The sequence below is a fragment of the Semicossyphus pulcher genome, unplaced genomic scaffold (genome assembly GCF_022749685.1).
Source record: "Semicossyphus pulcher isolate SPU_LCO1_2020_fin unplaced genomic scaffold, fSemPul1.0.p SCAF_18, whole genome shotgun sequence".
NCBI classification, from domain to species: Eukaryota; Metazoa; Chordata; class Actinopteri; order Labriformes; family Labridae; genus Semicossyphus; species Semicossyphus pulcher.
The window spans coordinates 10,410,850-10,423,462 of NW_027211691.1; the positions used below are offsets into that span (position 1 = coordinate 10,410,850).

Below are 12,613 nucleotides of genomic sequence, written 5' to 3' on the forward strand. Positions count from 1 at the left end.
ACGACTGTACGATCTCTCATGGCTGCTCTTGTCTCCTTCGTTGTGCAGTCAGGGGTGTAGACTAATTATAAGATGAATCTGATTAAGCTGGGTTATTGAAGAAGTCTTGTTCCCTCAAACTTGTTAGACGCCGTAATCAAAATATTGCCTTAAGCTTATTAGTCCCGGTAATCACGCCGTTTGCCTACAAGCAAATACATCCTTGTGTGCAGCTTTGAGCGTTTTCATGAGACAATGCTGTTTTTTCGCATCTACTCTCAGTGTGATCTTTTCTTCTTTTATATTTCGTTTTCTTTAGTCCTCTCTCAGGCTTCCACTAATTATTTTTAGCTGTCATTACCATGAGTTAAATCAATTAGTTAGACATTTTAGTTTCTTTTGTCCGTCAGCAGGCTCTTAAAGGGCCAGCTTGCCGATTTTGAACCAAGTCCTATCATGCTATTATGGGGAGCTAATGCAATTATGGTAGGAAAAAAATGCATTTGCAGGACGCTATCTACTTCTCCAATGGGCCCTGGAAAACCTCCGCCAGACTACGTAAAACATGTCATCTGGCGGAGGCCAGGGAGCTCGCATAACTACACTTCCTCAATCAATCCTCCAATGTCAAGTGTAGACTGCAGACCTGAAGATTTTTGAGACGGTCCACCGGTACATTCTCGTCGTATTTCAGATTTTGTACCGCTCTGAGCCATTGCCTGCAGTGAATCGGTAGTATTACACTCCAGCGTCTCTTGCTGGGCTGTTCCTTTCAGAGGGAGGGGCGCAATGCACGCTGGGTGTTGTAGGAATGTAGAATGGGTGAAACCACGAGCCGTTTGTACAACTTTCTCCACAGCTATGGCACCAATTTCAAATATTATTGCTTCTATCGACTACAGAGAACACCAGCTTTGACTAACAGTGGCTTTTTCCAGGGGAGAACTGCTCCTTTAACATGTTTCTCAGTAACTAAATAAGAAGAAGAAGCGATACTTTATTAATCCCAGAGGGGAAATAAAAAATTTTCACTCTGTTTTTACAAATATGCTACACAAATATAGGCCCGAAATACACACATGCACAAACAGGACTCATTGGACATGCACTAATGGAGAGATGTCTGCACATGGACATGCAGTCTGAGCGGTGGGGGATACAGTGCCTTGCTCAAGGGCACCTCAACGGAGCCCAGGAAAGGAGCTGGCACCTCTCCAGGGTGATTTATTAAGACGCTACCAGCCTCAGTGCCATGCTTGGTCCATCCCAGGACTTGAACCGGCCACCCTCCGGTTCCAAAGCAAAGTCCCCACAGACTAAGCTACCATTGTAAGCTAAGAAACTTTTTCCACGAAAGCAAAGTCCAACGCTTAAAATGCCAGTGCCCTGTGCCCACCTGAGAACATACCAAACATCTGCGTCGACTTTTTTTTTTGTGATTTCAGACGAGGAGGCGGCAGGAGTTTACCATTATGCTGACATTTGTTTTTGTCCAAAAGCACTGCCTCCAAAGGTCACAGGCTTATAATGACTGTTTACTGCTGTGAAAATACATATAGTGGAAATGTCATGACATTATTATCGCAGTATTTTATCAGACGCTGTCATATTTACCCACTGAACGTCCATTAATGTGAAACACTGGTTGGGCACGGCAACAACTGAGGACTCACGCTCTGACAGGTTTACTATGAGCTGTGATGGATGAACAGAGAAGGAGCAGAATACTCCATGAGTTTAATAAGTGCTCGAGTGTTATAGATCAAACTGCTGTTAATACCTCTGACTTTTAGCCCGGCTGACACTGATGAGGACGCTGATAATGAGAGGGAGCACGGTGATTAGGTTCATAGATGGACCTCATTAGTTATGATTGGTCATGAACAAGAAAATAAGGCAGGGCGATGTCTTTAAATACAAACATGAAAAGAGCAGGTTTAAAGTTTGTCATTTGAACAGGGATGTTGCGTCCATGCTGTGCTGTGGTCACGTTGGGACTCAAACAATAAGGGAGCGGATCCAGATGCAGACTGTGCAGATATTTATTATAACAAAAGGCTCACTTGTAATCCAGGCAAAAGTTCCAACCAAAAAACACAATAAAAGGAAGGAAACAAAAGGAGCCACGAGGAAAAATCATAGGAGTCAAGGAAAGAAACATAACTAGTCCTCAGAAGAAAACATGAGCGCCAAGGGATTGAGAAACAATACACAAAAGGTTTCACTGAGGTAGCCGATGTATCACAAGATGAACTGGCACTGAGACAGGGGAAGACGGGGACTATATACACTGGGAAGGTGAAGGTAATCAGGCACAGGTGAGACAATCAAGGGGCAGGTGAAAACAATAAGGGCAGGGCACATAATCAAACAAGCGGGAAACACACAAAGGCAGGAAATGGAACATCTCGGGAGGCAAGGTGACAAAGTAAAACAGGAAATGATCTAAACACCGAAATACAAAACTAATAACTCATGCCAGTGTTTTCATTGGGGAGTATATTCTTTACTTAATTAATTCCACTCATTAGTTTATGACTTACATTTCTTTTCTCTTTTTTCTGCAAGTAATATAGAAAGAGAAAATTCTCCAAACTAGAAAGTAAAACTCGAGAAACAAGTCTTGCATCATCTTTCAATATTCATGAAGAATAAGAAAAACACCAAATAAATGTGGCAAAGTTTCTGTCTGCAACTGGAAAGAACGGCAAGCTTCACAGTTTCTTATGTTTAAGAATGTTTTCTTTCTTTTTCAGAAAAATGGACTTTACTCCTCATTATTTATTTAACCAAATAGATTTCTATAATCGTCTATTCTGACAAGATAAACTTTTCCAATAAACATCATATGAATAAGAGACTGCTTTACCCTTTTATTTTGTTTCTGCTGTGGTAACATTAAAGGAAATGTTTGACATTAGGGGATATGAAAAGGTTTTTTTTGCCAAAAAGATAAAAATATTGTAGCAAAAATAGCAAAAAAAATGAATATGAAGAAATAGCCTGGCCTTCCCAAAGGCACAACAAATCTGCCTCGACCTTCTGTTTGTTTAATACAGAGGCATGCTGCATTCACTTGAGGTTTCCAGACAACCAGCTGAGACTCCAAGAAAAACTTTGGTTTTTCTATGTATTTAACAAAAAATCTGCCCTGTTTTTTGTGAATTAAAAATGTAATTATCTCAGGAAGTTTTCATTAAAAAAAGTGGGCTCTGTTTTTCTGAATTACCGAGTTAGCAGATCAGAATGTGCTTTCCATTCAAACAACTGTCCTGAGGTTCCTGCGCAGAGTCGACAAACTAACAACAATACCATCTCTAGCCTGCGATCGGTGCGTTGAGGACTGTACCCTCTGTGCTCTACCAACTGAGCTAAACCAGCACTCCAACAGGGCAGATTTTTTTCCTGCAGTCTCCGCTGGTTGTCTGGAAACCTCACAGTAACAGCCAAAGTCCTGAGAGGTATCAAACGTTTCATTTAAGCATTTAATAATTGTAATGTTATTTTGATTCTCAGAACTATAGCTATAATTATGCTGAAAACTTTAATGGTGATAATAAAAGTGGTCATTATAAAGACGAGGATAATGGTTGAAGCACTAATGAGGCAGTGAGTATGTCGGTTGTGACAATGAAGGTGATGACAATGATGATGTTGTATCTTATCATAAGTATGAGAGCTATGTTCAAGAAAAACGTGTTTGAGAAAGCACGACTTCATCGTGTTCACACGTACATGAGACCTGCTGGGATGTGCCATGAACAGCCTTTCAGAGTGGAAGTCTCCTACCAGTTATCAAGTCACGCTTATATATGAAGCATGTGGCTTTATTTCCTGCTATAGTGCGTCTTTAAAGAAGCCCTCAATAGCCACAATGGCGTCTCAGTAGCACCCTACATAGCGCCCAACTTGCTTTCAGAGCAGCCTCTCTAAGCTGTCTCTTTCAGCGAAACGTCGCTATCAGAGGCATTCAAAGTCACTTCAGTGTCCTTCTCGTGCAGCTGCTGGGCGCTCTACAGAGATGACTTTCACTTCCCTTCTTCAAAATGCAACAGACACGCCGCTGTCGAGCTATTTATCACCCTCCTCTTGTTTTTCTAAATGACCCAATTGACCTAAAAACGGTTATCCCGAGTCCCGTCAATACCGGGCTTTCATCTCCGAGACAGGGCCGCTCTGTTTGGTTGTGGTCGTTTGGAGCAGAGGTGGCGGAACCCTTGATCCAAATCGGAAACCTTCAGGAAATTGTATAAAGAAATATCCAGATTCCCCAGCACAAGCGCTGATTGAAATTTAACCTCCTGTCTGCAGATTAATCAGTCAGTAAAACGTTTGAGGAGAGATCAAACTGGAGGTCCTCTGCAGGCAGCAAGGAGTCAAAAAACGTGGAACCCTGATTAACAAAGTCAATTTTTAATTATCATTTATGAAAACCTGAGATTAGTGCGATCTTTATTTTTTTTTACGTCATGCATTCGCCCTCGGAAAGATGAACCTAGCTGGAGGCACAAACCATGAGCTAATCCTCGTTTGTGTTTACTTTTGCACCATAAAATATAATTGCATCGTGGATTTAAAAAATGCATCTCTCCTCCTTTGGTATTCAAGGCTGAGTCACTGAGCTACGGCTTGTAATTTCTTTAACTAGGACCCAGTGCAGTGTGTCAGGGCTGAGCCCGGGTCATGCTGTAAAGTATTTTTAAAAAGCGCGCAGTCGGATTTGGCCTGGTATTCAAAGGCAGAATACGAGGGAAGACTGAGTCTCACATGGAGCCTCTTTAGGGCTCAGAGAGGCTTCTTAAAGATGTGGTGTAATAATGTTACAACCAGACGAGCAGCTGCATGTCCTGTAGAGACATCACAAACCAAACCGAGGAAACACTGCAGCCAAGGCTCACTTTATTTAAGAAGCCTGTTTTATTTCCTTTCTGGCAGGTGGTTTCTGAACATTAGACTGAAAGCAGCTGCTCCATTTGTGCGTTTTTACGCTGCTAATGATTCTAAATGCGTTCTCTGATTATTTTTCCTGCTCCTGAAGGTTTTGCTCATATATATCTTTGTGTGTGTTTGGCAGTATGTAAACCAAACAAAACATAATGAGATGGGCTTTTTCTCACCTGCATTATTTGCATATTGGCAGGAACAAACAAAAACATTATGAGACTTCTGCGGTTTGCATTTTAATGTTGCCCTCTGATGCCCTGTGTTATATTTTTGTGCAGGTTTTCTACAACGAGCCATGATTTAGAAATAAGAAGAAAATGCATGTTTTAGTCTCTTACCTGAAAGGGATATCCTCCATCCATCCATCCATTATCTATACTGCTTATCTGGGTTAAAGGAGCAGTTCTCCCCTGGAAAAAGCCCCCGTCAGTCAAAGCTGGTGTTCTCTGTAATTGATAGAAGCAAATATATTTGAAATTGGCACCATAGCTGTGGAGAAAGTTGTACAAACAGCTCGTGGTTTCGCCCATTCTACATTCCTACAACACCCAGCGTGCATTGCGCCCCTCCCTCTGAAAGGAGTGGCCCAGCGAGAGACGCTGGAGTGATACTTTCCGAAATACGATTTTAAACGAGACATGACATCGGAGGCGGACGTCCTAGATTGAGTAAGTGTAGTTCAACGAGCTCCCTGGAAAACAACGTGTCGTCTGGCAGAGGTTTTCCAGGGCTCATTGGAGAAGCAGATAGCGTCCTCCAAAGGCACAGAGCCAAATTGCATTTTTTTCTGCTATAATGGCATTAGCTCCCCATGATAGCATGATAGGACTGAGGTTGAAAATTAGCAAACTGGCCCTTTAAGGGTCGTGGGGGAGCTGGAGCCTACCCTAGCTATCATTGGACGAAAGGCGGGGCACACCCTGGACTGATCGCCAGTCAATCACAGGGCTGACATATCGAGACAGACAACATTTCATGCTCACATTCACACCTACAAGCAATTTAGAGTCACCAATGAACCTAACGAGCATGTCTCTGGACTGTGGGAGGAAGCCGGGGTACCTGGAGGGAACCCACGTATGCACAGACAGAACATCCACACAGAAAGGCCCCCTATGTCCCAATCTAGAGGATTGCATTGGGATTGAGACCCGATGGGATAAACGTCAGGATTTTCACAGGATGAAAATTGTAGAAATTAGTCCCTTTGTGTATGTCAGTGATCACACTGGCTTAAAATAACCTTGTTTATTAAGAATAAACGCCAGGTGAACAGATTATTCAGTCCTCTTTGCCTGCATGACTGAACTACTGAACCCGAGTACTGGTGTTGCCATGGATACGCATACAAGTACGACAATCATTTAGCAAAATTATATACACAAACTAATTAAACTGTTATGTTTCAATGCAAAGGAGGAGAACACAGTTTTCTCTTAGTAGTGTCTCGGTAATGTCCTCTTAATGCCTGTTTTCTTTTTCTATATTCCAGCTGACAAATTTGACAGAGATCCACGATCAGATCAGCGGTATGGCCCGGTGTCCCTACAACCCCCTCCACAACTCCACAGCCCTCATCACCTCCAGCGGGGAGCTGTACGCCGCCACGGCCATGGACTTCTCTGGAAGAGACCCCGCCATCTACCGCAGCCTGGGCGGCCTGCCTCCGCTGCGTACTGCCCAGTACAACTCCAAGTGGCTGAACGGTAGGGGGCTGCGAAAGTCCTAGATAGAGATGTGAAAATCTTTACATGGAGATAAATGGAATTTTAAAGTCCATCTATCTTTTGCCTCGTCTCTTTTCATATCTATCGAACGTCAGCTCTGCAGGCGGTGAGGATTTAGTGTTTTGCTGAAGGAAATTTGAGCATGGCAGATTTTTATCGAACATGAGAGGAGGTTGGAATCGGTCTCTCCTCCTGCAGTCTTAGAACAATTATGAGGAGAATCTGTAGCTGGTTCTTTTTATCAACAGCATCAATTATTTCTAAAGTTACTAAGCAACAAAAAAATCTTTATATTTATCTCAACCTTTCTTTAAAGTAGCATACGATTGTGAATTCCTCAGAAATCAATGTCGATTTTCCCTCAAAGCTCAAAACCCACTTCAGGCACAAACGTCGCCGGTGCAGATTGGACATCTTCAGATGGCTTACGGTGTCTAGTCAGTCAGTCAGTCAGAGTCTTGTCAGCAAGTGTCTTTAATCTAAATCACATATAAGATAAATTGAAAAAATAAATTAAAAGCCACCACATACATGCCGTTGCGGCAACCTTCTGAGAAAAGGTTTAATAACTAATTTTATGGCAAATTGATTTTTTTCCCTCTGCACCGCCCTCCGAAGGTGCAGAGGAGAAGAGGAGGGGGGAAAACACCCTCATTTAAAGGTGAATTAAATCACTGTCAGCCTGGATAAAGTGTGCGCTTTAGATCCAATAATGTCATACATAAAGATGAACACGTTAGCTGTGACGGTGTCGTGGAGGTCGCGTGTTGCAGATAGGGTGAGAGCTATTACGCTACACCTGTTTTGGTCATTCCTCATCCTAACCTTTAGGTTCTCCGCAGTGAAAAATGAGTTTTCTTATTACAACACCGAGCCATTAATAACATAGCCTGTAGTTATTAATCCTGATCACCTGCTGTTGTGTGGGCCTCACGCTCACACACACTGCGAGTCAATCAGTCATAACACATAACCCGTTCTCTCTCCCACTCGCTCTTACTCCCACAGCCTTAAATATGTGCTTTCACTATTTTTCCTTCTCCCTCTGCACTTCATCTTTCTTAAGGCTCCTTCCATTTATCCATTCCCACTCGCTTTCTGTGTCTCCTCTTGACAGAACCCAACTTCGTCTCCTCTTACGATATCGGCAACTTCACCTACTTCTTCTTCCGGGAAAACGCGGTGGAGCACGACTGCGGCCGGACGGTGTTTTCCCGCGCAGGCCGAGTCTGTAAGAACGACATCGGCGGTCGTTTCCTCCTGGAGGACACGTGGACCACTTTCATGAAGGCCAGACTGAACTGCTCCCGACCAGGAGAAATCCCTTTCAACTACAACGAGCTGCAGGGGACATTTTACCTGCCTGAGCTGGAGCTGCTGTACGGAATTTTCACCACCAATGTGTGAGTAAAAATATATTTTACATAAGAAAATGACGCAGAAGAGGCTACCTTACATCCTTTACACTGCACTTAAAAATGTAAGACGTGTCTCACTGAATTTACATCAACAGTAGTCTATAAGCAAAAAGTTTAAGCACATGAGCGTAGTTAACAAGTTAACAATAATAGTGTTGGTAAAAAAAGAAATTCTGATTTTAGACAAATGTAGTGTCACATTTTGAGTCAGTCGTGAATTATGCCAGATGAAATGACAACTAAACCTTGATTTCACCTTGCTTTCAGTAGCTAGCAAATTAAGCTAACTTTAGCCCCACAGGTTAATTGCAGTTAAAGGTCATCCCTATGTTCCCAGGGTGCTAAGTTCACAAACATAACAATGTCTTCTGTTGGCTATAAGTTGTAAATGGTAAATAAACTGTACTTATATAGAGATTTTCTAGTCTCCCGACCACTCAAAGCGCTTTTCCACTACATGTCACATTTACCCTTTCCCACTCAGATTCACACACTGATAGCAAAGGCCTTAGTTCAGCGTCTTGCCCAGGGACACTTCAGGGATCGAACCCCCAACCTTCTGATTGAGAGATGACCGACTGACACTGGGCCACCCCCGAAAGAGTGAAGCAAACTTTTAAAATTTGATCTGAAGCAGTGATTCCCAAACTTTTGATACAGCTTCTCTTTCCACCAACAAAAGCCCATTAATTATACTCCAAGTGGCCCTAGTTCTTAACCTAAAACCAAAGACCAAAATAACCAAATTTATTTCAGACCAATGTGATTATATATTAATATTATAGCATTGCAATGGTGTAAAAATAGTTGTTTATCTTTTTAATATTCATGAAAAAACTGTTTGCCAGTGCTTATCACTGTATTGTGGATGTAATAGCGAGATAGCGTTAATGTTCGCTAAATACAGTCAGCTCTGGACAATTCAGTCACTGATTTAAGCAGGATTAATGCAATTTTGAAAAGGCTCAAATGTTAAAAAAAAACGAGTGACAACGTGGTGGCAAATGGTTTAAAAAGTTTGGGAACCTTTGATCTAGGGAAAACATTAAAGAACATTTGAAAGAACTCCTAGATATGTCATAATGAAGGGACCAAACACCCTGGTACCGTGGGACCCGAGGAACATAGACACATTTCATCTAAAGCACTGCCTCCAGCTGACTTTCCACAGCTATGGTTTTAATACGAGAAAGTATAGTATAACGTTCTATAGTTCTATAGTATAGAGTATAGAGTCTTAGAATTGCACTGAATGGCTACACACCTGTTATACTGTATGTCTATGGCCGTACTCCATTCAAACACTACCCTGCATAGCTGCTCAGCGAACATACATGAACAAGTGAAACAGATGTTTGATTTATCTTTTATTGTTTTTATTTTTCAATTTCAGTTTTAATGTCATAAATTTAAAGTTATTCAACAAAAATATGTCAACTTTGCAATTACAATTTCTTTTGTTGACAACTTGTTTTTCTTTTCCACCTTTAGTGATTTGTTTTTCACAAATTGTCCTGATTCCCTAAATCCTTATTCTTTCTTTTTGTTTTCAAACTTCTCAACTCTTTGTAAATCAAGTTGTTTATTCAAATTTTAAATCTTTTCTTTTTAAAGTTTTTTCCCCCCACAATCATCCCGTTTCAAATGGCATATTTTATAGTCTGTATAATTTTCCGTGAGAAGGATGAACCAAAGAGAGATCCGGCTCACAGCGAGTTGATTAGACGCATCACATATCATCAGATTTTCTTTCATCCTTTGTTGATTTTAATGCACCCGCAGAATAGCTTAATGTATAATTCACTGTGTTTTTGGCGTCACACTGTCATTTGTGTAAACAAACACACTTTGACTGCTTCTGAATAAACTTGTCATATGACCTCTTCGTACGACGCACTCTGAGTAATACACATAACAATGGTCTTACATGCCAAGTGCATATTTAATTGAATGTCTTGTAGAAATCTCCACCCATAAACACTCAAAGCAGCTACAAACAGGATGAAATATTCCAGTCCCATCTCATATTTAAATCCCTAAAAGAAGCTTATCATCATGTATTAAAAGTGCACACTGGTGTGCACATGGGGGATGTAAGAGATGGGATGCACCCATGGATGAAAACTATAATTTTCTATTTTCACAAACAGGCTTTCCCTTTTTTGTGTTTTTTTTTACTCTCCAACACACACACACATTTGCACACACACAGGCAAACACCATTATTAAAAGCTGAGTAATCTATTCTTTATGGTCAATGCCTTCACATTGCTGAAAAAGAAGTCTTTTGAAGGGTATTGGAAACATTTCCCCCTGCGGGCACGGAGTTTAATGAACAGCCGCATTGGATTATAATTCACATCGCACAAGTCTCACAGTTTGAGTCGAGAGTTAATACTCTCGTTCTTTACTTTCTCTGCCGTGGGAGGGGTCCGGTACTTGTTGAAACTGACAGCTGAAAAAGTCAAAGCTGTATTTCAGATCTGTACAGTTAATCAGACAAGCCCAGCAGCTTAATTGTGTGCTATTGCTGGATTTATAATCCAATAATGACGATCACTTACGCCAGCATCTACGTCTGCCTGTCCACTGTTTGATTTGTGTGTTGAGTTAGAGCAATACAAATATACTGAGGTCAGCAATACAAATACCAACAAAATATTGACAGTTTCTTGTGCTGTGGTGTCCTTTTCTAAACTTCGTGTACTTTCTTCTCTTTCTCCCTCTCTCTCATCCATCATCCCCTCCATCCTCTCATCCCCCTTTCTTGGGTCTCTCTTCCTGTGTTTTTTCTCTTCCTGACATTCAGAAACAGCATCGCTGCATCCGCAGTGTGTGCCTTCAATCTCAGTGCCATATCACAGGTTTTCAACGGGCCCTTCAAGTACCAGGAGAACTCTCGATCAGCATGGCTGCCCTATCCCAACCCCAACCCAGACTTTCAGGTAACAAAACTTTACAGTCGAACTTTGGTCTGCTTTGTTTGGATGTGAACAGCACAAACACACCAGAGAAACTTTAGACAGAGTCTAAAGTCATACTAGTTGCTCTGTGAGGCAATGCAGTGCTTTGTGCTCAAGGCTAACGGCAACATGTTTTCATGCTTAAGATGAATATGGTTAGCAGTTATTATCTAATGATGTTCATAGGCTTGGTTCAGCCATTTTTGGGGTCTTTTATTCCTTTATTTAAAGAGATAGGACTGTAGATAGTGTTGGAAATAGGGGAAGACAGAGTGGGGAAAGACACGCAGCAAAGGGCTGAGGGTGGGAGCTGAACACAGGACCGCAACATCAAGGACTGTAGCCTCTGTGTATGGGCCGCTGATTTAACTGTTAAGCTAAACCGGCGCCATTACTTTAGCATTTTAATATGCCAAAATTAGCTAATTAGCAAAGATTAGAGCTAAGCTAAGCTTGACGCTACTAACATTAGAACATGATTGGCAGGTATAATGCAACAATGGTCACAAGCTTAATTTTGCATTTTAACATGCTTAAATTAAGTAATTAGCTTACGTTTAAGTAAAGCTAAGTTTGACACGACAAGCACAAAAACAAAACTAAGGGTCTAAAGTCATGCTAGTTGCTCTGTGAGGCAGTGCAGTGCTTTAAGCTTAATGCTCACTCCAACATGCTAAAATTTGGTAATTAGCAAATATTAAAGCTAAGCTAAGCTTGACGCCACTAACATTAAAACATAATAAAGAAAGTCAAGTTAAGTCATGCGAGCGGCTCTGTGAAGCAGTGCAGTTATTTGAGCTAAATGCTCAGTCCAACATGCTAACATGCTTTGAATGACATTGCATTTTAATGTGCTAGAATGAAGTAATTAGCTTAAGTTTAAGCTAAGCTAAACACCACAAACAAAGGGTCTTAAGTCATGCTAGTTGCTCTGTGAGGCAGTGCAGTGCTTTGAGCTAAAGGCTAACCCCAACCAGCTAATATGCTTAAAACATATTAAGCAGATACAATGTTGTTCATCGTCTTACTTTAAAATTTCAGCATGTTAACATTTGCTAATTAGCAAAGTTATAAGCTAAGTCAAACTGGTCAAACAGAAATTCTCACATGATAGCAATAGAGGAAAAAGTCAGGTGATCAATAAAGTCTATCACATTTATTCTCTAGGCACCGTGAATGACATTTCAGGCTGTATCCAAATCTGACAATCAAGACCAATCAAAAGACCAACGTTGACATCGCCATAGTAACCACTCGCATGGCTAACAACATGCTCAGTTCACGAAATGTGCATGTGAGTTTAACTTTCGAGCCAGTCCTGAATGCTAATTTGTTCATGCTCGAGGCGTTCTGACCAACACGCTGCCCAATCAGCCAAACAATATGTGTGGCAGGGTGCGTGCCTCAGGAAATGTATGCATGTGATGTTTGTGTGTGTGTGTGTGTGTGTGTGTGCGTCCTGTTTAATAAATGTGTGTTCACCATGATGAGGCTGCCTCAGCGTCCCTGCGAGCTCTTCACTCTCATTAATTTCCTCTCTCTTTCAATCATCCCTCTCTCTACTCATGAACACACACATTAC

At 41.4% G+C, this 12,613-nt stretch overlaps 1 protein-coding gene across 2 annotated transcripts in view; it reads left to right on the forward strand.

The window, feature by feature from the left end:
• The window catches only part of sema5a (sema domain, seven thrombospondin repeats (type 1 and type 1-like), transmembrane domain (TM) and short cytoplasmic domain, (semaphorin) 5A), a 145,899-nt gene that overhangs the window by 71,212 nt on the left and 62,074 nt on the right, over positions 1-12,613 (forward strand). For both annotated transcript variants that reach the window (XR_011308562.1, XM_069667533.1), the window contains exons 7-9: positions 6,416-6,629; positions 7,768-8,053; positions 10,878-11,013. Coding sequence is in view for 1 of the 2 variants with exons in the window: in XM_069667533.1 (XP_069523634.1) it covers positions 6,416-6,629; positions 7,768-8,053; positions 10,878-11,013 (636 nt within the window). In the remaining variant the exon portion in view is untranslated. The remainder of the gene's footprint in view (positions 1-6,415; positions 6,630-7,767; positions 8,054-10,877; positions 11,014-12,613) is intronic.